Source organism: Rutilus rutilus (assembly GCF_951802725.1).
Source record: "Rutilus rutilus genome assembly, chromosome: 4".
In the NCBI taxonomy this organism is placed as follows: Eukaryota; Metazoa; Chordata; class Actinopteri; order Cypriniformes; family Leuciscidae; genus Rutilus; species Rutilus rutilus.
This window is the reverse complement of record NC_140212.1, coordinates 30,208,678-30,234,753: the sequence shown is the minus strand read 5'-3', so window position 1 is coordinate 30,234,753 and position 26,076 is coordinate 30,208,678. Positions and strand designations below refer to the sequence as shown.

The 26,076-nt window shown below is 43.2% G+C and overlaps 1 protein-coding gene and 1 long non-coding RNA gene across 2 annotated transcripts; both read left to right on the top strand.

Annotated features, from left to right (window-relative positions):
• The first annotated feature begins 7,342 nt into the window (after window positions 1-7,342).
• Window positions 7,343-14,819, top strand: LOC311289716 (tripartite motif-containing protein 16-like). The gene is made up of 6 exons (XM_084407947.1): window positions 7,343-7,988; window positions 11,183-11,278; window positions 11,365-11,598; window positions 11,944-12,103; window positions 12,257-12,304; window positions 13,336-14,819. The coding sequence occupies exons 1-6, from the start codon at window positions 7,419-7,421 to the stop codon at window positions 13,854-13,856; spliced, it is 1,629 nt and encodes a 542-aa protein (XP_084264073.1). The 5' UTR covers window positions 7,343-7,418; the 3' UTR covers window positions 13,857-14,819.
• A 2,241-nt stretch (window positions 14,820-17,060) lies between these two features.
• LOC311289750 lies at window positions 17,061-18,504 on the top strand. The gene is made up of 3 exons (XR_014627218.1): window positions 17,061-17,188; window positions 17,484-17,642; window positions 18,235-18,504. It is a non-coding gene; the product is annotated as an uncharacterized lncRNA (long non-coding RNA).
• Window positions 18,505-26,076: the final 7,572 nt, after the last annotated feature.

The following is a 26,076-nucleotide window of genomic DNA, read 5'->3' as shown; positions in this document are numbered from 1 at the left end:
ATGCTCATGTTCTGTAGACTAAAAACAAAAACAATACAGCGGTCACAATGGATTTTTTTTTTTGTTTTTAAGTACATTTTCAACAACATTTCTTATCATTTGGCATATTAGGAAGCTTTATCTACCTTTCCTCCAGAACCTCAGAGGCATCCATGGTGCGCTCATCATCTTCCAGTCTTTCCTCAATAGGCGACAGGTCCTCTCTGTAAATGGTGTAGTTGTTTTAGACCCAAAATGTTTCAAAATATGCAATGAAAAAAAAAATGTAAATAAAAGTGGTACTGACTACTGACCGATTTGAAAGTGTTTCAGATGATGCACATACAATACTGGAAAGTGATGGTGCAGTCAGGTGGTGCTTCTTCCAGTCTCTCTTACTGGGTGTTGAGGTGCTGGGGCCATAATAGCTGAAGAGATAAGCGTTTTTGATTTGATATTTAATTTGATTTGATTTCTTTTTTTTTGAACATATAAATACAATTACAATTAAAAAAAAAATCTGAGAAAAAAAAGGATAATAGTAAAACAAAACAAAAAACATATAAACAACAAAATAAAAATTCCTTATTTTTCAATACGAAAAAAAAAAAAAAATCGATTTACAAGTACTAAAGTTTTTGTCATAAGTAGGCTAACAAATAACCAAAACATTTGCCACAGCAATTATAACGCGGGACAAATTCAATAACACCAATGGCTATCACAGGGTTGTTTTCAGTTCCATCAGAAAATATTGTAAGAGTAACTAAATTACATTAGCAATGGTCATACAGGTCAACTTGCAGCATGTGTAACTTAAGGCCTCATTATGCTTCTGCGTCAACTCCACGGCGTAGCTACGCCGTCAATCCAACGGCGTCGTGACCGTTTTATGGTTCTGCGTCGGGTTGCGTTGCATCGCGGTGCATTTTCACCGCCAGAACGCTAGGGGGTGGTGTGGTTCGCAAATCTCTTTCCTAGTTTGTTTTGGTTCCGTGCGCCGCTTCCGCTTTTTCATTTCCGACAATGGCGAGCGAAAGAGAGAGAGTGTTGTTGCAGCTGGAGCTAATCAACGTTGAGCAACAAATGATTTTATTGCAAATGTTTAATCGTAGAAGAAAAAGAAGACGTCAGCGAAGGTGGTCTGTACGACCAGTGCACGAAGACAGGGGAAGGATTGGCGAATTTGTTACGGTTGTTCGACCGCTGAGGGACTTGGACGAAGAAATGCACTTTAAGTATTTTCGGATGTCGAAAGATCGATTTGACGATCTTGTTCATCGTTTAAAGCCGTTAATACAGCATCAGAGTACACACAGTATGCCTATTGACCTCGCTCAGAGACTGGCAGTGACTTTAAAGATTTTATCTTCGGGTGCAAACCAACAGATCACCGGGTTGGGCTACAAAATGGGTGCGACCACGGTGTCCTGCATAGTATCGGAGGTCTGCAAAGCGCTGTGGACTGCGCTGCAGCCCGAATTTTTGCCCTGCCCTTCAACCAGCCAGTGGGAAGCTATTGCTTCAGATTTTTGGCGACTTTGGAACTTCCCAAACTGCGATGGAAGCCTCGACGGGAAACATGTTAACATCAAGGCACCACCAAACGCAGGGAGTGACTATTTTAATTACAAGGGGAATCACTCCATTGTTCTCATGGCAACCTGTGATGCCAGGTATCGGTTCACGATGGTGGACGTGGGAGGATATGGACGGGAAAGCGATGGTGGCGTTTTCAAAGCGAGTAGATTTGGGTCGATGCTGCTGGACCACCAGTTGAATCTGCCCCAACCAGCTGAACTGCCTGGGACCAGAGTCCAAATCCCTCACGTTATCGTTGCTGATGCTGCCTTCCCCCTACACTGCAATCTCATGCGTCCCTTTCCAGGTATGTAAATGAAATTAAAACATAGTAGGCCTACATTGTGTCTTCATAACGTGTTTGTTATGCCTATGATTGTGGTACAGTGATTAATACTGTGTTTTCTGAAACAGGGGGGAACATGACCAGGGACAAGGAAATCTACAATTACCGCCACTCCAGAGCAAGGCGGGTGATTGAAAATGCCTTTGGCATCATGGCTGCACGGTGGAGAATTCTGGGAAGACCAATTGAGTTCCATCCAGACAAAGCTGTGAGTGTCGTTAAAGCGTGTGTTGTCCTGCACAACTACCTCACCTACACAGATGAAGTGAACAGCCCAGAGAGCCGATATGTACCACCACATTTTCCAGACTGTGACTCTGAAGGGACTGTGCAGCCTGGAGAGTGGCGAAGAATGGTGGCAGACGACACAAACTTTGTCCCCATAGAACCGACACGGATGTCCAAGGCCCGTTCCACCCGAGCTGCCATAGCTGTTCGGAATGACTTGAAGGCTTTTTTTCAGTCTCCACATGGAACTGTGCCATGGCAGGATAATGTAGTGTCCCGTGGCAGACTTGGTTAATTACTTGATATCCATGATGTACCCGTGAACATTGTATTGTAAATAAACAACAAACTTTTTTTCAAAACAAACATTGATTTGATTGATTGAAGTTTATTTCTAGCAACAACAAAAAAAAAAAAAGAATATACATAAATATATACATATACACTACCGGTAAAAAGTTTTAGATCGGTAAGATTTTTAATGTTTTTAAAAGAAGTCTCTTCTGCTCACCAAGGCTGCATTTATTTGATTAAAAATACAAAACAAAAACAGTAATATTGTGAAATATTATTACAATTTAAAACAGCTGTTTTCTATGTGAATATACAGTAAAGTGTAATTTATTCCTGTGATCAAAACTGAATTTTCAGCATCATTACTCCAGTCTTCAGTGTCACATGATCCTTCACAAATCATTCTAATATGAGTCGATGCTCAAAAAATATTCATTACTATTTTCAATGAAATTGTTTATTTTTTTTCTAAATTCTTTGATGAATAGGAAGTTCAAAAGAACAGAATTTTTTTAAATAGAATATTTTCTAACATTATAAAAGTCTTTACTCTAACTTTTGATCAGTTTATCTCATCCTTGATGAATAAAAGTATTGATTTAATTTATTTCTTTCCCCCCAAAATAAAATTAAAATTCTTATTGTCCCCAAACTTTTGAAGGGTGGTGTTTAATGTTACAAAAGCTTTCAGTTTCAGATAAATGCTGTTCTTTTGAACTCTCTATTCATCATAGCATCATGAAATAGAAATGTAAATAACTGTTTTCAACATTGATAATAATCATAAATGTTTCTTGAGCATCAAATCATCGTATTAGAATGATTTCTGAAGGATTATGTGACACTGAAGACTGGAGTAATGATGCTGAAAATTCAGCTTTAATCACAGGAATAAATTACACTTTAAAATATATTGAAATAGAAAACAGTCATTTTAAATTGTCATAAAATATGTTTTGTTTTATTGTTTTTTATATACTAAATGCAGCCTTGGTGAGCAGAAGAGACTTCTTTTAAAAACATAAAAAATCTTACCGATCTAAAACTTTTGACCAGTAGTGTATAACACAATAAAAACAAATAAAAAAACAAACAGTTTATCACCCATATACATATGCATATATTTTTGTGGGCTTTATACAAGAATTGAGCAGTATAAAAATATGTTTAGAGGGTATGTAGTGAACTTTTATAATTATTGCCACAAATTTCTATACAATGAGTATATTATATTCCAAGACATTTAACTTTATTAATTATAGAAATACTTTTAGATACTTTACCTTGTATGTATCTGATGTGTGGTTTCCAGCTTAAAGGGATACTCCACTTTAAAATGAAAATTCTATCATCATATTCTCACCCTCATGTTGTTTCAAACCTGTATGAATTTCTTTCTTCTGCTGAACAGGAAGGAAGATATTTAGAAGAATATCAGTAACCAGACAGTTTCTGGTCTCATTGACTTCCATATTATATTTTTTCCTACTATGGAAGTCAATGGGACCCAAAAACTGTCTGGTTACTGATATTCTTCTAAATATCTTCCTTCCTGTTCAGCAGAAGAAAGAAATTCATACAGGTTTGAAACAACATGAGGGTGAGTATATGATGACAGAATTTTCACTTTAAAGTGGAGTATCCCTTTAATTTACTATCAATAGTTATTCCCAAGAATTTAACTTCTGACACTATTTCTAATGCAACACCATCAATACTTAATATTTCTGCGTTTTCTTTATAATTACCAAACATCATTACCTTCGTTTTATTTAAATTCAAAGATAATTTATTAATATCCATCCATATTTTTAGTTTTACTAATTCTTTATTTACTGTCTTTATAAGTGTATTATAATTATCAGTATTAGGGTGCAAATGTTCAGTCTCATACAACATCTTGTGAACACTTGAGGCTTTAAAGGTAACCATGAACATTGTATTGTAAATAAACAACAAACTTTTTTTTTGAAACAAAACGTTGATTTATTAATGTGCAATGAGTAATAAAAGTGCCAAGAACAAAGGGCAAAGGTTTAAGTACAATAAAAAAAATATATATAAGAGTAATAGGCACAAGAAATATAAAACACAATATAAGTTAACTGTAATATAAAACATTATCTAAGAAAATGAACTATTTACAAATATTTATAAAAGTGCACTGAATCAGTATGTGAACACCCCAGACGAGGATGAGGACGAGGATGCAAATGTTCAGTCTCTGCTCTCATACAACATCTTGTGAACATTAAACATAACATCAGCCCTGCGGTCCTCTGGCACTCTTCGCAGCAGATCAGCCACTGTCTGGCCAAATCGGCTACACTCGTCGCTGGTGTCCTGCACCAGCTTTTCTTGAAGATACATGCGGCATTCGTCCAGCTGCGTCATCTGCTTTATTAGCCAGTCATCCTGGTTCCTCTTCTGTTTAGACCCCACTCTGGACACAGGTGACTCGGCAAGGATTGAAGATGGTGGGCTACACACAGCAGGCACAGGTGGTGGTTGAGTAGACAAAGAGAATGGCCGTACAGGTGAGGTTGGTGGCTGGGGGGACACAGAGGATGACTCAGATGATGAAGTGGGTGGCATGGAGTCGGAATCAGAAGATGGTGAGGTCTGTTCCTGTTAAAGACAGAGCAGATTAGATTAGATTCAACTTTGTCATTGTGCAGAGTACAGGTACAAAGACAACGATGACTGGTTGGTTAGTCTTTGTCTGTGCAGGTAATCACAGTGTTGTCTATGCAGTCTGATTTACGACCAGAGGTCTGATATAAGATATGGAATTAGCAGCGCATGAAACCAGCAAAGCAAAACAATATTTTCAGCATGTTATGTTACATTTTGTTTGCACAGACGTTACAGACGATACATGACGACATGCATTAGGACAACCTGATAGCATTGTTAGCTAGCTAGCTTAGTAGCACACACAAAAAGAGGTACAACAACGAACTTATATTTACCTTAGTTTCGAAATTCGACTCGGTTTCTCGATGCTTGACATGGGGTGCCAGCCAGGACAGAAAATGGTAAAATGCAGGCACCTTTTTGTCGCCTGGATCACTGCTTCTTGGCGCCAGCTTTTTGCGGAGACGAACAAATTTGTCACGCAGGTTTTTCCACCGCTTCATGCAGTCGGTGACGTCCAAGCCAACATTTTGGGCAATCTCTTTCCATGAGTTGTTTGCCATCTGGCAGTCTTTGTAGTGCGCTGAAGAGGAATTGTACAGGTGGTCATACTTTCGTACTTCCTCGATCAAACGTTCCTCAACTTGATCCATCGTTGAAACAGTGAGTGCAGCGGTCCAGATGGTCACTTTAAAAATGGCGGTATAGCGGGAGGGGGAAACCGGAAAAGCTACACTCCGGAAATGATGTATAATCTGACCAATCACAGCCCCTGCGGTCTGCGTCACCGCGACGCGTAGTTACAATTTTTTGGAGGTGCACGTCGAGCTACGACGGAGGGGTCGCGTCGAGGTTCGCGTCGACGCAGAGGGGTCCGCGGGGGTACGCCGTCGATTCGACGCAGAAGCATAAAACAGGCTTTAGTCCACGATATACGTGAAGAACAAATGACGAATCATTTTTACTGAGGTAACATTAGGCTACTGTCTCAATTACGTTTCAAATTGCCATAATGGGCGTGCTAATGTTGTTTTCCTCAGCATCTCAGCATAATGACAGAGAAACGGACTCCTATAATGCATTGCTAATGTTAGCATACGTCCATGTGAGCTAACGTTACGTTACTTTGCACAAACATGCATAACTTTGTTCGACTGTCATGAATATATGAAATGTCCATTGACATCAAGTACAAGTTAGCCAAGCATAGATGAATCTTACCTGTCCAGGAGAAAATTAGCAACGTTGGCGTCTGTGTTCAAATTCTTCTCCGTTTTCAGCCGTCTCCATCTTTCAAAAGCATCTCCAATACAAATTCTGGTTTTATTTCGGACTTTGTCACGACGAATTTCTGAATTATAACGAGGTCTTTTTGATTTAGTAACGTTAGGCATTTTTATCCGACTAGAGTTAGGGTAGGCTAGAGCAAAGCTGGCAACCCGGATCCCGAAACACTACTGACTTCGTGATTGGTAGATAGGTGGAGGGTGGCGCTTCAGGCCAAAACACAAAATGACAACATCAACATCAGTTGAGGGCTGCAACTTCACTTTTTAAATGACAATATCCTGGCCGGACTACTGTTGTCAGTGATATAAGTATTTGAAATGAACATGATTTCTTAATGTCTAGTGACACATCAGGGCCATTTTATGATTAATTGAAATAGATTTCTTACATGCAGCTCCTTTAAATTCAAATTATGCAAATTATAAAGTAATTTCAGTACTGTGATTATGAACTCATTTTACTACAATGGTTTCACTTGAATGTATCTGCTGGTTGAGAATGAACTGTTCACTTTCTAACTTTTCAAAGTCTGTGATTATAGCACCACTCAGTGGTGAACGGCAGCAAATACACGTCCCTAATGTTGTCGCCACGGGAAAGGCAGCGGTATTATTCTGGTTGAGAACTATCTGTACTTGTTGAGTTAACACGGCTTAATCCATGTGATTAGAGCTTCCACTTTATAAGCTGAAAGTGCAACAACATTCAGGGTGGGTCAAGTAGAAGTGAGTACAAATGTGGTGTTGCTGAGAGTGGTTTAAAAAGTGTTTTCTTTGTGAGTGGAAGGAAGTTTTCAGTCAAGTACTGTACACACACACACACACTCACTCACAATAGTGTTTATTGACAGATATATATGACAAAAGACTGTTAATAAACACTTTTTGACACCAGTGACTGTTCTTAACATCACGCCTCGTCACACTGATTTACAGACACGCCTGTTTTGCACACGACACTCAAACACAGAACCAGGAAACAGGAATCACATGAGTTCAGGGAAAGTGAAACTGAAGTGTCGTTGAGCTGTTGTGTGTTTGTGTTTCTGGATTCATGCAGTAAAATGGCAGAAGCCAGAATATCTCAGGATGAGTTCATGTGTTCAGTGTGTCTGGATCTCCTGAAGGATCCAGTGACTATCCACTGTGGACACAGTTACTGTAAGATCTGTATTACAGACTGCTGGGATCAGGAGGATGAGAAGAGAGTCTACAGCTGTCCTCAGTGCAGACAGACCTTCAGGCCAAGACCTGCTTTAGCTAAAAACACCATTCTGGCTGAAATGGTGGAGAAACTGAAGAAGACTAAACTTGCTGCTGACTGTTACGCTGGAGCTGGAGATGTGCAGTGTGACGTCTGTACTGGAAGAAAACACAAAGCCGTCAAGTCCTGTCTGGTGTGTCTGAACTCTTACTGTCAGAATCACCTTGAACAACATGAGAGTTTGTTTAAAGGAAAGAGACACAATCTGACTGATGCCACTGGACGACTGCAGGAGATGATCTGCCAGAAACACGACAAGCTCCTCGAGGTTTTCTGCTGCACTGATCAGAAGTGTATATGTGTGCTGTGTATGGATGAACATAAAAACCACGACACTGTATCAGCGGCAGCACAGAGGACAGAGAAACAGGTATGAACTTACAGAACCCATTATGCTCATTTATGTTCATAGTTTCGTTTGAGTTTGGGGTCTACTAGAGTACATTTACATCATTTAATGTCTGTTTTCACCCTCGGTCTGAACACTAAGGCTACGTCTACATTAATCCGGATAAATTTGAAAGCGGAGTTTTCCTATTTATACACTCTCTGTCCACACTAGCATTTTCAGGCGTTTTCGGACATTTCAGTGTGGATGAGAAACTTTTGTAAAACGCCTGAAAACGCTAAATTCACCTTTACTGCGCATGCGTAAAACCCCACAAAAGATCACTGATATGATTCAGATGGAAAAATAAATAATGAAGTTATCGGGCAATTCTTCTGACAGGATAATTTTATTTAGTAAAATATCTCACCATTCACTGATACGGTCCAGGTCGCACGCTGTCACCATATGTTTGGTCTAAAACGCAACTGCTCTCATGTATTGCCGCAGGACAGCAAATGTGAGTAAATTCTGTCATCTTTGCAGGACTGTGATATGAAGAGTGTGCAATGTAGAATATTTTTAGCAACAGTGTGAAAGTGAATAGAACATAACAGGCACAATACTGGTAAAACATGAATATCTATTGGTACAATATGCGTCACATGACTAAATTTACGTCATTGTTTTTAAATTCCACCGGTTTCACAGTCCACACTACAGCGTGAAAACGGTGTTTTCAAATGTATCCACTTTGGAGTGCGTTTTTAAAAAGCTTTGTTTTCATTAATAAAAACGCCGTCTCAGTGTGGACGGAAGGCCAAACCGGAGAGAAAAATATACGTTTTCAAACGAAACCGTATTAGTGTGGACATGGCCTAATTTAGTTTCAGTTTCTTTAAAACCCGCCGTCTGTTTTGATTGGTCAGCCGATCCCAGTCTGTTGTGATTGGTTTACTGCTTAGAGTGTGTTTCGGAAATGTAACACACTTTACCATAAATGGCGATGGAGAGGTGGAGGAATGCTGGAAGAATTATTGCTGGGACTGAATGACTGCTGCTTATATTCACTCGTAATGATGATTGACAGGACTGAATGATTACGTTTGTAATTTATTTTAAAACATCTGACCAGCATTGAACTGCATGGTTAAGAAAGCAGTCGTTATAAAAGTGGTGAGAACACCATAAAAGATTGAGTGTTAAAAGTACATTTTAACCACTAAGTAAGTCTGCAGTAGGAAAGCCGATATATTTTAATATTAATTGATTAATTAATTAATTCATTCATATTATTAATTCATATTTTTTGAATATTAATGATTTCTATTTAATATTAATTGAGAAATATTGTGACAGTTTGTTCCCTGAAGAAAATTCAAGACTATAATGTTTCAGGGAGTTCAGAAACAGTGACACTGATATAGAGAATAACTCCCTCTGGAGGGATGTTTTCATGCTCAAACAGCAACATTACACACTAAAGAAAGATGAACATGGAAAAAAGCATAATAGGACCCATTTAAACCAGCAGTTCACCCAACAAAATGAACATTTATCGGTTTCAAGTTCAATTCTCATTCAAGTTTTTTCAAACTGGTATGACTTTCTTTTTTCTGACGAACACAAAAGAAGGTATTTTAAGGAATGTCTCATCTGTCCATATATTGAAAGTCAATAGGGTCCAAAAGCTCAATCTTCAAAAAGGACATTAAGGTAGCATTAAATTATGTTTTATTAACAAAGTTCGGGAGGAGCACATTCAGATAATTAACACAAGTGAAGAGCATTCAGCAATCAATGGTAAGAGGTATATATACACTCAGCAGTCTCACCTCAATCATGTTGACAGTTTAGCAGCATCCCTACACCACCCCTTCTCCACGCTTCTAGACCTAACCACTTACATACGGGGGGAGTACTCTGGGTTCGGGCCGGACAGCACGCCAAATACGCATTAAACTTTACCCCCTCTAAATGTATGTGAGTGTGAACTCATGAAAGAAATCCATAACAACTCAAGGGGGGTAAACTAGGCTGCGTTACACTCCACTTTTAGATACGCACTCGCAAACTTCCTTCTCTGGGAATCCCTGTCGCCATTTTGAAAGGCGTTCCACTTCGCGAAGTGGACGAGGGAAGTTTATATGGACAGACCCTCGACCCCTCGATTTTGACAGAGGGAGTGAGTCTACTCTGATGTACTTCAAGCAGCTCTATATCCCACAATTCAACTTGTGACATCACTGCAGATCATGCTTAACTGAAGTGTATGATATAATAATTATTTAGAGAATTAATCACATAAAAAGTGTATAATATATTAATTATTATAACACTTATAATAGCTATTGAAATTTTTGTTTTGTTTGTGTAATTCTATTTTTCCCCAACAGCTTTTTACCTACAGGATTTTATATATTTAATATATTTTCTCAACAGCTCATATAGAACGGTGCATAAAACAACTTCATAAGTAAAAAGGGGGTTTAATAATAAACCAGCTGTCAGGAAGTAGAGCCAGATTAAGTAGCGAATGATCAACTGTTTATTGTGGGCAAACACCAGATATTCTGTAGTCACCGCAGGAATGATCAGGAACCGAGAACCAGTCAAGAAACGAAGAGTAGTTCAAGGAACACAGACGGGACAGCCGAGAATGATGAGCCACAGCGCTAATGAGCTGATCAGCCAAAATCAACACAAGCACACACACACACACACACACAGGGAGAGAGAGTCAATGAATCCATGAACCGTGACACCAGCTCAATAGTGAATTAAGTGATCAAGTGCGTTCTATTTAAACCAGTAGTGGCACTCGTGCAACGTAAGCAATGACTGAGTGAACAAGACAGAGGGAAGTTAGAGAGTGAAGGGCATAAAAATTTGGAGCCTGAGTCATCTGGAGTGATAAGAAAAATCAGATATGGTGGCATGATTAGTCATGATGTCACATGCATGAGCCAGTGAGATTTGAGGTTATTGACGCAAACAGAGACAGTCTTCAGAAAGTTTGGAAAGACATGAGGATGAGTAAACAAAGAAATAATTTATATTTCTAGGTGAACTATCCCTATAAAACTAGGCATTGAAGAAATTATACTGGCACTTATGAATGAACCTATAATCTTGATCTTTAACCCCTCAATCTCACCACTTCTCTGATACTGGATTCATATCTGTTTAGTTGATGATTAATGTGATGTTTCTCCTGTCATTGGTTTGTCCTTTAGCACCAGCTGAAGGAGACGCAGAGGTCGTTCCAGCAGAGGATCCAGCAGAGAGAGAAAGATCTTCAGCAGCTGAGAGAGGCTGTGGCGTCTCATAAGGTGAGTCTGGAGAAGAAGAGAAGTTTGAGACGTCTCAGTCAGGACTCACTGAAGCCACTGTGTGATTGTGATGTGTGTCCTAACAGCGCTCTGCACAGACAGCAGTGGAGGACAGTGAGAGGATCTTCACTGAGCTCATCCGCTCCATTGAGAGAAGCCGCTCTGAGGCGACACAGCGGATCAGAGATCAGGAAAAGACTGCAGTGAGTCGAGCTGAAGGACGACTGGAGCGACTGGAGCAGGAGATCAATGATCTGAGGAGGAGAGACGCTGAGCTGGAGCAGCTTTCACACACACAGGATCACATCCATTTCCTGCAGGTAACAGAGATCTAGAAGAACAGGGTCATAGTGGACTTGAGCAAGAGACTCACAGAGAAACATTTCATGAGAGCAGAATGAGCCGTTGACTGAAGTGTTGATCTGTGTGTTCGGTTATTATATCATCATCAGTCAGACTCTCATCTGATCTTCTTCTTTTGAAAGAGACAGCTCAAAACTTCACAAATATTTAAACACTTTTTTTTTTAATAACAATGTGAAATCCATGAACTTGATGGCACCAGTTTCACTACTAAAGATCAACAAGAGCTGCTCAAATCTGACAGTAGTGCAGGTTATTGATGAAGTGTGGAGGTGATGAGCTTTGATTTCTGTTTTCTGTAGAGTTTCCAGTCTCTCTCAGCTCCTCCTGAATCTACAGACGTAAATGACAATCCCTTCAGTTCTCTCTCCTCTTTTGATGGTGTGAGAGAATCTGTCCGTCAGCTGAGAGACAAACTTGAGGATTTCTGCCAAGAGGAGCTGAAGAAGATCTCTGACAGAGGTAAAGTCCTGGAGATTCATCAGCTCTCAGAAATGATCCTCCATCATCTCATATCATGTAGAAGATCATATTAGAAATGTCTTAGGAACGGATGCAGGGATCATTTTCTCTCGACATGATAATCACACTCTTCATGTCTGTTGATTTCCACAGTCACTTTCACCAACATTGTTCCCAGAACCAGGAACGACTTCCTACAATGTAAGTCACTAAGAAAACCAGCAGAAAAACTCTCTGAGTGTCTTCATGTTCTTCCTGTAGAAGGTGAAAGAAAATATGATAGAAGAGTTTTAGAGTTGATCATGTAAATTAGTGTTTCTTAACGGAGAGAACATCGAGGGGCGCTGGAAGCAAAATCAATTGACTCGTGACTTTAACAAAGATGTAAATCAGGGGATTCAACATATTCTTCAAAAACAGGATGTCTTCTAAAACTAATGAAAGCCAATTAAAAACATTCATCCAAGATTTAGAGGTAAAATCACAGTAGTAAAAAGCTTCAGGAAAGTAAGAACAACCTGAAATCTCTTCTGTAAAAATTCCTCTATGGATTTATCCTAAACAGGATTTTGTAACAAATCTCTTTAACCTTTGAGGAAACAGATAGAAATTTAAAGAAAGCTCAAGATTGCCAAAGGCTACAGCACTGAAAATCACCAACAATAGGCCTAGAATACTTAAAAACATTGTAGATCAAATTATTACAAAACAATCATACTGACCCCAAATATTTGAGTGGTGTATATATTAGGCATAATTATAATAAACTCAGAATAATAACCATTAATATACAGTAAATGATACACTGATGTAAATGATGATTTGCATTATTAAACCATATTATTGCTCTTCCTGCATTGACACCATTATATGAGAACTGAACTGAGCTGGACGATGACATCACTGCTTTCTCCAGAGCGGCTGTATAGATAAATTAACTAAATTAATAACTTTTTTACATCAGAAATGAATCAACACTGAACTTACTTAAGCTGGACAATGACACTATTTTCCTCTAGATCTGCTGTACAGACGAAACAAACTGTTGCATTATTTTACTGTTATCACTGTAAAACTGCTTTGAAACAATCTGTATTGATCAAAGCGCTAAATAAATAAAGGTGACTTGACTACTGAGACACTGCTGATATACTGAACATGAAGAGTTCAGCTATAATAAAAGATCAGACAGATTCATAATTCCTGATTCTGATGTGTTTTCTCTCCATCAGATTCTCATCAGTTCACTCTGGATCTGAACACAGTGAATAAACGCCTCCGTCTGTCTGAGAGGAACAGAGTGATTACTAACACTTACACAGAGCTTCAGCCGTATCCTGATCATCCAGACAGATTTGATGATGTGCGTCAGGTGTTGTGTAGAGAGAGTGTGTGTGGACGCTGTTACTGGGAGATTGAGTGGAGTGGTGATGTGTTTATATCAGTGTCATATAAGAGCATCAGCAGGAAGGGATCGGGTTATGAGTGTCGGTTTGGATATAATGATCAGTCCTGGAGTTTGTACTGCTCTTCCTCCAGTTACTCATTCACACACAATAACATAGTGACTAAACTCCCTGTAAAGCCCATCAGCAGGAGAGTAGGAGTGTATGTGGATCACAGTGCAGGAACTCTGTCCTTCTACAGCGTCTCTGACACAATGAGCCTCATCCACACAGTCCAGACCACATTCACTCAACCGCTCTATCCTGGGTTTTGGGTTTATCCTGTATCATCAGTGAAACTGTGTTGATGAATGAGAACAGACTATAGAGAGATTCTACCCATAATGCTTTGAGCTGCATGATAAATCAGTAACAGTGAGATGTTATAGAGAAGGGGTTGGCAACTTTGTTGTCATGAAGTGGCCATTTTTAAGTTTCTGAGTTAATTACTCTGATTGGATCGCTATCCGTTAGAGCTTCAATTTACACTGAACTTCACATCACTGAGTTCACATTAAAGAAAGCAAGATATGAGCTTGATTTTATTTATCATCAGACAATTTCAAGATCATAGATGCGGCATCAGCACTGGAAAGATAATTTAGTGTCACTACTTTTAATGAAGACGACTGTGTGTTGAGCTTCAGCATGTGACGCTGAACTTTCAGTTTCATTTGCTTTTCAGTTTTCACGTCGGCTCGCTGACGAGATGCTCAACTTCTCTCCGCGATGCGTAGCGCAGAAACTACTGTAATAGCGCTGTTATATCTGTGTACCGGGAGCTGTTATAACACACTCTCGCATGTTTACCTCAAGATGTAGATCTGTATGCAGGAACGAGGAACTTTATCTGAATGAAATACATACACCTCTCTCACTTTTACTCACGTCACGTGCCAGCGATTGTGCCATAGGTCGTTGACTTCTGTTATAGTCTCTTATGTTCTCTTCATTACTGTCCCAGTCATCAGCTGAAGTGCTGTTTGTCCACCAGTGGGCTCTCCATCATAGACTATTGTTACTCTGTCATGGACTACACTACCCATAATCCTCTGCCCTGTTTCATCATCACAAATTGACTTCACTCTGTCATTTATTGCTAGGTTTTTATTTTTTATATGTTACCACTGCATTTCTGGACCCTCAGTTTCCTGCATTTCCCTGTTTTCCCTGTTTGTGTTTGTATTTCGGATGGTTTATATGTGTTTTGACCCTTTGTCTGCTGTATTGATTCTGGACTACTGTCAAATAAAGCTGCGCTTGGATCTTCACTCTTCGTGTCTCTGTATTGTATAACAATTACATCAATACTACAGCTGAACTTCTGTCAGTGAAATAACACGTCAGAATAAATGTGTTTAATGAATCCTCATATAGACAGTCAGATCAGTGTGTGTTTGTGAGTCATGATGATTTACGGTGTGTATCTGTGCTTTCCTTGCAAGAAGACCAAAAGTCTAACCAAGTCGTTTTCCAAATCACAGGTTGATATCACAAAAAATGAGGATCCTGTGAAATTTTGTTTTGACGATACCGGGTGACACCCGCACTCCATAGTAATCTTTTACGCTTAGGCCGTGTGTCCACCAAAGGGTTTTTTCACGCGGCTGGTGTGTTTTTTCAATTGTTTTCAATGGGAGTGCTGCGTTTTTAAAACGCCATGAGTGTAACGAGGCGCTGAGTGTTTTTTTCACGCTGAAGCGCTCTGCGTTTTTTACAGGTCACAGAGAGTTGAAGAATGTTCAACTTTGGGTAAAACGCAGCGCTCATCACTGTCACTTTTTTCCCAACCGTCCAATCACAGTGGAGAAGGGGCGGGACTAATACCACACCGACCAACCGCCACATTCTGCTTGTACAACGTCAACAGATGACAACAACAAGCATAATAACGTAACAAAATCATTTAAAACAAGAGCCAGAGAAAATACGTTTCATTGTATCGATATTTTACAGTTTTTCTCGATTGCTTAAACACTATAACCAGGCTTTTGAACTAAAATTTCAAAACCATAATGCCATTTATCAAAAAGCACACCCATTTCACTAAACTATAAACACTATTCCCTGTTTTGACACATGAGTCAGATTTGTTGAACTGTCACTGCAAAACTCTACACACAAATCCCTTCATTTCTCATTGCCTAGACCATGTTGTCATTTAGAAAGCACTAGCATTCAATATTGTTCACTCAAGTCAGCACAGCTTCAGCTCAGTTAGCACACAATTACCCAAGTGGAAACACTAAGAGTCAAAATTTAACACACATCAATCAGAACCTTCAATAGATATATAAAAGGGCCCAAATCAGTTTATTGAGTTTTGGAACAAAGGATCCAAAAAGACATGAAGGAAGAGATCGAGGAGGGATAAGGAGGAGGACGAAGGGCAAGAAGACAAGCAGTCACTCTAGTTGCCCATGTCTTTGTCAATGGTATGACTATGAGGGAGGCTGGGCTACGAGTAAGGCCAAATTTGAGTCGCTTTACTGTCGCCTCGAGAACCTTCAGGGAGGTGTGGTGACAAACAAAATTCTATCACTGAATAAAAGACAAACATTTCCAATAGTCTTTGATGAGGTGTATTTTCTTGCAAGAAAAGGTCAGCAGTTGTACAGTAACACAGAGTGACACAGAGTGTGACAGTGAAGGTTGGCCATCCTTCATCCTTTATAGTCTTGACTCCCAGAATGTTATCTTTCTAGGCCAATGATGGTATTTCAACCATATGTGGAACATTCTTAGACGTGTTCATCATATTGTCTCCTTGAGTGGATCGAGGCCCTCCTGTCACGTAACAACACTCTTTACCATTCCAATACAATTCCATATTAGAATAAGGTTTTGTGTGTGCTCTTTTACTGTCATATGATGGTCACACACATCTTACTGTAAGTAAGTAAATACTGTAAAAAAATAAATAGAGGAGAGAGTAAAAAAATAAATAAAAAATGTGTGTGTGTGTGTGTGTGTGTGTGTGTTGTACTGTGTAGTACATGAATGAATAAAAATGTGCCAATGTAACCATTGGTTGTGTCTTTTGTGTTCACCATGTGGAAAGGTTTGTGAGGGGGGAACCACAAGCAACATAACTTACCAGTTTTGGAAATGTTGTTTTGAATTTATTGCACCAGTGTGTTAGACTATGTTGCAGTGTGTGTGATTTTGAGGGCTTGTGTGTCCTGTCTGAGGGCAAAGTTTGGTTTTTCAGCAAGAGTGAATGGTTTTGAGTGTAGAGCTTCATTTTGACCTGAAAATAGGATGTTTGGGGAATTGGGTGAGACGTTATGGATTTGTGTTTACTGTTTTGAGAATATGAGGCATAGTTTCAAGAAATGTGTTTAAGCAATCGAGAAAAACTGTAATATAGAATCAACACAGAAACAAAATATGTGTGAAATGAGAGACTAGCAACACTTTTGCAGATATTCCGTATCATAATAAGCAAAGTGTCTCAACTGAAAAAAATATTGCGCTCGTGCGCTGCCAAAACGCTCTCAAGCGCCCATACTGACACTGGAAGGCCAAGTTGTGTGTGAGGAATTCAGCCCAGCTTCCTGTCTGGCCTTGCCATACTGTTCACAGCATATTACATATTCAATCAGGAGGAGGCAGTCTGTACCTTTGAGTTCATTCAGCGGTAACAACCTAGCCTGCATTTTACACATGTATTCAGTATCAGAACTTGCCTTTTATAGTTATGTTATCTGTTGAGGCCTTTGACACAATGTTTCTCAACTCGAGAAGAGATAAGTTTAAGGGTGAATAAGATTTAGATGTCTCCCTCTTTAACACTAGCAATCTAATGAGTTAAATCAGGTGTTTTAATTAGTGGACATGCTCTAATATATGGTCCAATTTCAAAAACATGATTACAAGCCTCAAAAACTTCAAACCAATCTTAATTACATATTGTCTGTTTCCTGACCCTTTAGGCACTTTGTATGTATTAATCCAGAGAGAGGAACAAAGAAGTCGAGAGGAAAATTGCCATCTAAAACGACGGGGCAAATGGTGAGAAACAGGTTTCTGTGAACCCACATGTTGCCACTCTTCCGAGCAAAGTGATGGATTATCAGTGGAATTTCTGAAATGTAAGTAGTGTACACACACACACACACACACACACACACACACACACACACACACACACACACACACACACACACACACACACACACACACACACACACACACACACACACACACACACACACACACACACATGTCTGGTTCACTATCTTTGTGGGGATTCTCCATAGACGTAATGGTTTTTATACCGTACAAACTGTATATTCTGTCCCCTTACACTAACCCTACCCCTAAACCTACCCATCACAGGAAACATTCTGCATTTTTACTTTCTCAAAATAACTCATCCTGTGTGATTTATAAGCCTTTTGAAAAGTGGGGACCGCTGGCTGGTCCCCACAATGTAGGTGATCTCAGGTTTTACTATTCTTATGGGGACATTTGGTCCCCACAATGTAATATAAACAAGGGCACACATCACACACACACACACACACACACACACACACACACACACACACACACACACACACAGATCAATTTTTATCCTTAATTGTAAACTTTTAATATTTTCTATCTGTCTCTGACTGTATCATTATGTTTTGTAATATATCTAATATATATTGTCCTCTTTGTTCTTTTCAATATTTCTAGCCACTCTTTGCATCCTGTGATGGAACAGCATCTGGAGATGAATTGTTCTCCATTTTTGATCAGAAGTTTGTTGGACTCACTTGGGGTCTTGTTGTTCGGACATGTTAGTCTGGTAATGAAGTGGTGGAAATTCATCTGTGTCTTTGTGTTTTTCAGAACCATTTTATTATGATCATGTTGGTCAACTTGTGGTTTTAAATATATGTTGTTCGTGTATTTCTTCTTTGTGTGAAGGGCCATGATGGCTATTTTTTTTTAATTTCATGTCCTTTTAGAAAAAAATACAATTTTGTAAATCAAAATGAAATCAAAATAATACAAAATACACTGTTTTATTACTTTTTTCATGCAGATTTAGAAGTTATAAAATAAATAAATTTTGACCTGTTTTTCAAGATTAGGATGTTGAATTATTTTTGTTTGTTTTGTGAAGTAATAGGGGAATTAAGTTGTGCATTATACAACACTTTATGTATTTTAAAACAATTGTTTAAAGCTTATGGCATAATATGCAGTTGATAAATAATTTACTGCCAGCTGCCAGTTATTAATATTCAGAAATCAGGAAAATATATTATATACTACATTTTACATACTTCCTCTAGATATAGCACATACAGAGATTCATGTAGCTTACTGTAAAAAAAACACAATAATTAAAAAATACAGTTATTTACTGTAATCAGAGAATACAGTAAAATTATGTAAATTAAATTACAGAAACATTACTGTAAAAATACTTTTTTTAACTTTATTTTACTGTAAGTATTTTTTAACAGTGTAACGTTACTGTAGCTACAGTATGCCATTGACAACCCAGCCAACATCACCAAACATACCTGGATGGCGACTAAATTTCGACAGGAGAAGAAAGGGGTGGTGACTCGTGACACCATACACTCTAGCCAGCCAGTTTATATACACTCTACTGCAGTAGAATGAAACTCAATGAGTAGACTAACCAACCACATGCAGGCATATTTTCTGTTATGTCAAATTCCGAATGTATGTCATCCAAGGTTCCTGTAAGCAAATCAAACATATGTGAACCTTTCAGGCATCTGAAGGTAATGGAAACAGGCCTTCTTTCCAGTGTAGATTCATCAATCCAGTGTGCTGTTACACCAATGTAAATGTGCTGTCCAACAACCAGTAGTGGGACCTATATAATCATTTTTTTTTACCTTGGCGTCTGATTCCTTCTTAGCTTCACAGTTGGTTTGGACAGCTAAGCAACTTACAGCTAAGTTGCATTGTATGGATTTGATTCTTGAATACTGGAAGTTCAATTCTGGTAAAGGGCTGAAGGCTTTCACAGACAAACTCAACTTCATGCTAGTCAATTGTGGAATGAGCAACCTGCCAGCAGGACACGGACAAGTCTTTAATCTTCATCTGTTTCACAGCTGAATCACACCTCTGTTCTTCACTTCTTTATTTTCAAGACGTATTCACCGTACTGCTATAATTTCAATGGAGAAAGAATTGTTTAATGGAGTTCATGTGTTTTTAATGGGAGAATCTGAAGCACTTTTTTTGTTGAATGACACTTTTGTTGAAATAGTACCATAACTTGTTTACAACTTTGAGGGTTCGTACGGGTGCTTGAAATCCTTGAAAATGCTTGAATTTTGGATAAAATGCGTAAATGCTTGAAATTGTAACGTCTCGGTTACGTATGTAACCCTCGTTCCCTGAGTAGGGAACGGAGACGTTACGTCGGATGACGACGAATGGGGTTTCGCTTAGAAATCCTATCATCTTCGAGTATTAAAACATGAGCCAATGGCAAGGAAATGCCATGGGTCTGCGGAATTTGCATAGCGTAACTCCGCCCCACCCTGGGGGTATAAAGGAAGTCGCGAGCAACATGCAGATATGTCTTCGCTGAGGAGCCGAGACTGAACTCAGGCGTTCCAGCGGTACAGCGGAAGTGGCAGGGAGACGTAACGTCTCCGTTCCCTACTCAGGGAACGAGGGTTACATACGTAACCGAGACGTTCCCTTTCGTTGTCACTCCGAGTTACGTCGGATGAAGACGAATGGGGTTCCCGTAAAATCACGCCACCTCTCGACTGTCTACCAGTGCCCTGCGTAAGTCTGATCTCCCTGTCGTGAAACTAGCACGGACGAAGGAGTCCTACTTAACACAGGAATACCAAGGTACACTGGGAAGCATATCCAGTGGAAATATGCAATCATGCCCAACCCGAAGGGGGGGACTTGGAATACACATATGACCCCGAAGGGCTGCATACGGAGTAACACTGGGGTGTCCAGCCGCAGGTGGAATATTTCAACCCCAGGGGTGGCAAGGTGGCTTGCCAAGGGAAAGACACATGCTCAAGGAGGCTTACAGTGGAATACACATGTGGGGGTCACCGAAGGGAACCATGCACATGGAGGCACCTAGCCAAGCGCGAAAGCTGCCCGTGGCATAACTCTGGCGCTGACGTCGTCAGTGCTGGAGGAGACTCAGGGCTTATGAGGCTCACCTGAGGAGAATATCGCACGTATCCCGTCCGTGGAGAGGAATGGCGAGCAAGCGAAGACACCTGAGCAGAATCTAGTACCGGCTAGTTGAAGCGAGTACATGAGAAGAAACTGGCTCTACTCGGAGATTGTAAAATCTCGCAAACGTGTTAGGTGTCGCCCAGCCTGCAGCTCTGCAGATGTCTGTTAGCGAGGCGCCATGCGCTAGAGCCCAAGAGGAGGCCACACTCCGAGTGGAGTGGGCCGTCACACCAAGGGGGCACGGTCGACCTTGCTGCTGGTATGCCAAAGCAATGGCGTCCACTATCCAGTGAGACAACCTTTGTTTGGAGAGAGCCTTTCCCTTCAGCTTCCCACCATAACAGACAAAGAGCTGGTCTGAGGTCCTGAAACACTGCGTTCTGTCTACGTAAGCACGAAGGGCGCGTACTGGAGAGAGCAGTGCCAAGGCTGGGTCTGCCTCCTCCAAGGGCAGCGCTTGCAGGTTCACTACCTGATCTCGAAAGGGTGTGGTAGGAACCTTGGGCACATATCCAAGCCGGGGTCTCAGGATCACGTGAGAGTTAGCCGGCCCGAATTCCAGGCACGCTTCGTCAACCGAAAATGCCTGCAGGTCCCCTACCCTCTTGATGGAGGCCAATGCAACCAGGAGCGCTGTCTTCATAGACAGGAACTTAAGCTCCACGGATTGCAAAGGCTCAAATGGAGCGCTCTGCAGGGCAGTTAGAACCACTGAGAGGTCCCAAGAGGGTACGAGGGGAGGACGAGAAGGATTTAGTCTCCTCGCTCCCCTCAGGAACCTGATGATCAGGTCATGCTTCCCCAGAGACTTACCTTCAACTGCATCGTGATGTGCGGCAATGGCGGCAACATACACTTTCAGGGTGGAGGGAGACAGCCTTCGCTCCAACCCTTCTTGCAGGAAGGAAAGCACGACACTGATCGGGCATTTCGTGGGTTCTTGCTGTTTGGAAGAACACCAGTTGACGAAGAGGTTCCACTTCAACGCATAGGCATGTCTCGTGGACGATGCTCTAGCGGAAGTGATGGTAGCCACCACCGCTGGTGGTAGGGTACTCAACCTACCTCGTCCCGTCCAGAAGCCACACGTGGAGGTTCCAAAGACCGGGACGAGGGTGCCAAAGGGTGCCCCGTCCCTGAGAAAGGAGGTCCTTCCTCAGAGGAATTGGCCAGGGAGGTGCTGTCGCAAGGAGTACGAGTTCTGAGAACCAGGTGTGGCTGGGCCAGTATGGGGCAACCAATATAACCTGCTCCTTGTCCTCCCTGATCTTGCGCAGGGTCCGCGCAAGAAGGCTCACTGGGGGAAACGCATACTTGCGTAGGCCCCTCGGCCAGCTGTGCGCCAGTGCATCCGTGCCGAGCGTGCCCTCGGTCAGGGAATAAAACAGGTCGCAGTGGGACGAGTCGTGGGAGGCAAACAGGTCTACCTGTGCGTCGCCGAACTGATCCCAAATCAGCTGAACCGTCCGGGGATGGAGTCGCCATTCTCCAGCGAGAGGCTGAACTCGAGACAGCTCGTCGGCCGCCTGGTTCAGGTGTCCCGGGATATAAATGGCTCGAAGCGACCTCAGATGCTTCTGACTCCATATAAGGAGGTGGCGGGCGAGTTGCGACATACGGCGGGAGCGTAGACCACCCTGATGGTTGATGTACGCTACTGTTGCGGTATTGTCTGATCGGACTAGTACGTGCTGACCCCTGAGCAACGCATGGAAGCGGTGCAGGGCGAGACGTACAGCCAGCAACTCGAGGCAATTGACATGCCAAAGGCGCTGGGGTCCTGTCCAGGAGCCCGCGGCAGCATGACCATTGCACATGGCGCCCCAGCCCGTGGTGGAGGCATCTGTTGTAACAACAACATGCCGGAAAACTCGTTCCAGGGGCACTCCGGCCCGTAGAAAGCTGAGGTTCGTCCACGGGGTGAAGGTCTGACGGCAGGACGGAGTCACTGGGACCCGGAGCTTGCCGTGTTGCCATGCCCACCTCGGGACTCGATCGCGAAGCCAAAGCTGAAGCGGTCTCATATGAAGCAATCCGAGCGGCGTTACTGCGGCTGCGGATGCCATATGCCCCAGGAGCCTCTGAAAAAGTTTCAGTGGGACCGCACTCTTGCCCTCGAACTGGCGAAGACAAGTCAGCAGTGACTGCGCGCGCTCGCTCGTAAGCTGCGCGCACATGGCGACCGAGTCGATTTCCATACCGAGAAAAGAGATCCTCTGCACTGGGCAGAGTTTGCTCTTCTCCCAGTTTGCTCTTCTCCCAGTTGACCCGAAGGCCCAGACGAGCTAGGTGCCGGAGCACAAGATCCCTGTGTTCGCAAACCTGGACTCGAGAGTGAGCTAGGATCAGCCAGTCGTCGAGATAGTTCAGGATGCGAACCCCGTGTTCCCGGAGGGGAACAAGGGCTGCCTGGACGACCTTCGTAAAGACGCGAGGAGACAGGGCTAGCCCGAAAGGGAGAACCGCGTACTGGTATGCCCGCCCCTCGAAAGCAAACCGTAGAAACGGTCTGTGTCGAGGTAAAATGGAGACATGGAAGTAGGCGTCCTTCAGGTCGATCGCTGCAAACCAATCCTGTGGCCGCACACACTCGAAAATGCGTTTGGCCGTGAGCATCTTGAACGGCAGCCTGTGAAGGGAGCGGTTCAGGACGCGCAGGTCCAGGATCGGTCGTAACCCACCCGATTTCTTCGGAACAATGAAGTAAGGGCTGTAGAAGCCGGACCTCATTTCGGCTGGAGGGACAATCTCGATCGCACCCTTCGCCAGTAGGGTGGCGACCTCCGCTCTCATGACAGGGGCATTGCCACCGACCATAGTGAAGCGGACTCCTCTGTAGCGGGGAGGAGATCGCGCGAACTGAATCGCGTAGCCGAGCCTGATGGTTCTCGCGACCCAGCGGGACAGTCTGGGAAGCTCTAGCCAGGCTTCCAGAAACTGCGCCAGCGGGGTTATTCGAACCACAGACGTACCGTCGGGGGTGCAGCGAGGCGGAATGACCAGCCCAGGCGAGGGTGGCATAGCGGCCCTGTGCGGGGGCACGGTCATAACCGCGTCCTGCCAGAGGAGGCCGGGGGAGGACCAGCGTCCCACGGGGGCGTGCTCTGGCAGGGGTCTGGCGACAGAGGGGGATGAGAGGAGCGTGGCCCGTGGGCGGCGCGTGCTGTCATCCATAGCCTCTTGGGGCTCAGAGAAAGAGCACCAGTTCTTCTGTAGAGATTCTGCCCCGACCCTCCAGCGGGGGAAGGAGTGGTCCTGCTACCAGCTCCTGAAGAACTGAGCCCTAACTCCAAGCTGCCTGTCTCAAGTTTGTGCTGCTCAGCCAGGTGTTAGCCGGCTAAGGGGCAGAGACAGGCGGTGCCAACCTCCAGCGACCTCCTTGTGCTCAGGCCAGTGAAGGCTCGAGGGGAGGAGCCGCAAGGAGGCGGCGTCGGCGGAAAGCAGACTAAGCAGACCACACCGACGGATGACCGTCAGTGCAGAAGCCTCAGTCTGCTTCTGGATTGATCAAAGACTGTTGGGCGCAGTCTTCAACCAGCCCGCCGACCAGGCTGCCCGCCTCAAGGTGCTGCTTAGGCTGGCGTGGCAGTCTAAGGGGCGGAGACGGGCAGCGCCGCCCTCCTGCGGCTTCCTCCTGCTCAGGTCCGTTTTTTGCAGGCCCGAGGGGAGCAGCCGCATGGAGGGGGGCTTGGCGGGAAGCAGACTGAGGAGGCCGCACGGATGGATGACCATCGGTGCCGGACCCGAGTCTGCTTCAGGTGGTCGAAGCCACACCGCCAAAGAGCTCAGCCTGGGACATGGGGGAGCTGAGAAAATGAATTCTCAGACCCTGCCACATCAACCTGGCTAAGCCCATGTATGGACCACATAGTGGACATCACCTGACCCAGGATCACGCAGGTACCGATGTCGCCCGAAAGCGAGGTCAGTAGTGTGCATGGCGGAACAACCAGGCCGGGCATGGGAGGCATAGCGTCCCAGCGTAGGGGCGTGGTTAGAATTTCCGCGTTCTGCCAGGGTTGGCCAGGGAAGGACTAGCGTTCCACTGCGGCCGGTTCGACAGAACTCCCGGGACAGCACTGCATCGAAGGCGCAGGCGACACACAGCACTGCATGACCGTGCCACTATAGTGACAGGGAACATACAGACCATGATCGCCGTGCGATCGAAAACAGCGAAGGCGGAGGACACCCGCGGGCCGCGAAAGTCACGTGGAGTCTCGCGCAGCGCAGGCGTCCTGATGCACGTCCGGGAGAAGCTTACAGCGCTCGGGGGGAGGGCGGGGCCACTCCAGCCGATGCTTTCAGCTGCCCGGGAAAGCATGGCTGACAGCTCTGGATCGGTCCCGGCAACGATGGCACTCCCGTGGGAGGCAACGCAGTCGAAACTTCATTTCCAGAGGAATCAAGCCCGCCTTGTGATGCTGTGAGTGCATGGTCTGCGATGTGGAGGGGGGTGTGGCCCGAGGAATTGAATCGTCGGTTGTTGTGCCACACCAAACCCTCAGATCACCCTGGCCACCAGCCAAAGTATCCCTTCTCGAGGAAGAGATAAATTGGGGTGTGGCAGAGGGGACTCTACTCACATGGAGATCATTGAGTCTTGATCTATAAACATCGCGATGGTCATGTTCCCGTAATGAAAACATGACTCATCAACGAGCGCTGCCAAGCGTGATGAAGCCCAACACGCAAAACAGCGCTCGCGACCGTTAGGCAGATGACTGACGCACACACATCCAGAAAATACACGGGCGAACCGTCTTGAAAAAGACGTGCCGCGTGCAGCTCTTTTTAGAGAGTGGAAAAGCTCAGCAGAGTGCTGAAGCACCCAGGGAGAAACACACTCACTGTCGGCAGATTACTGCACAAATCAGCAGCAGGAAATGCGATCTCGCTGGAAGCGCCGTCACACCAACACACTGAAGAGCCGCTCGTCTCGAAGAGATTTGAGATGACACTCAAAAGGCTTGTGGAGTGAAGTACTGAACTTGGCTCCGAAGCGAAAACATATCTGCATGTTGCTCGCGACTTCCTTTATACCCCCAGGGTGGGGCGGAGTTACGCTATGCAAATTCCGCAGACCCATGGCATTTCCTTGCCATTGGCTCGTGTTTTAATACTCGAAGATGATAGGATTTCTAAGCGAAACCCCATTCGTCGTCATCCGACGTAACTCGGAGTGACAACGAAAGGGAACTGTATTTCTTTCACAACAAATACCTATCTGACTAAATAGTTCGTTTATTAAAGCAGCGCTATGCAGTTTTGGCAATTTCTTCGCTGTTTTCTCTATAGATCTCCCCCTACAGCTTCGGAATAGATATT

Bases quoted from the DNA above. Each gene is read 5' to 3' on its own strand.
- LOC311289716 (XM_084407947.1), top strand. From the start codon at position 7,419: ATGGCAGAAGCCAGAATATCTCAGGATGAGTTCATGTGTTCAGTGTGT. The intron at 7,989-11,182 runs GTATGAACTTAC...TTTGTCCTTTAG, and splicing joins CACAGAGGACAGAGAAACAG to CACCAGCTGAAGGAGACGCA. The intron at 12,104-12,256 runs GTAAAGTCCTGG...TGATTTCCACAG, and splicing joins GAAGAAGATCTCTGACAGAG to TCACTTTCACCAACATTGTT.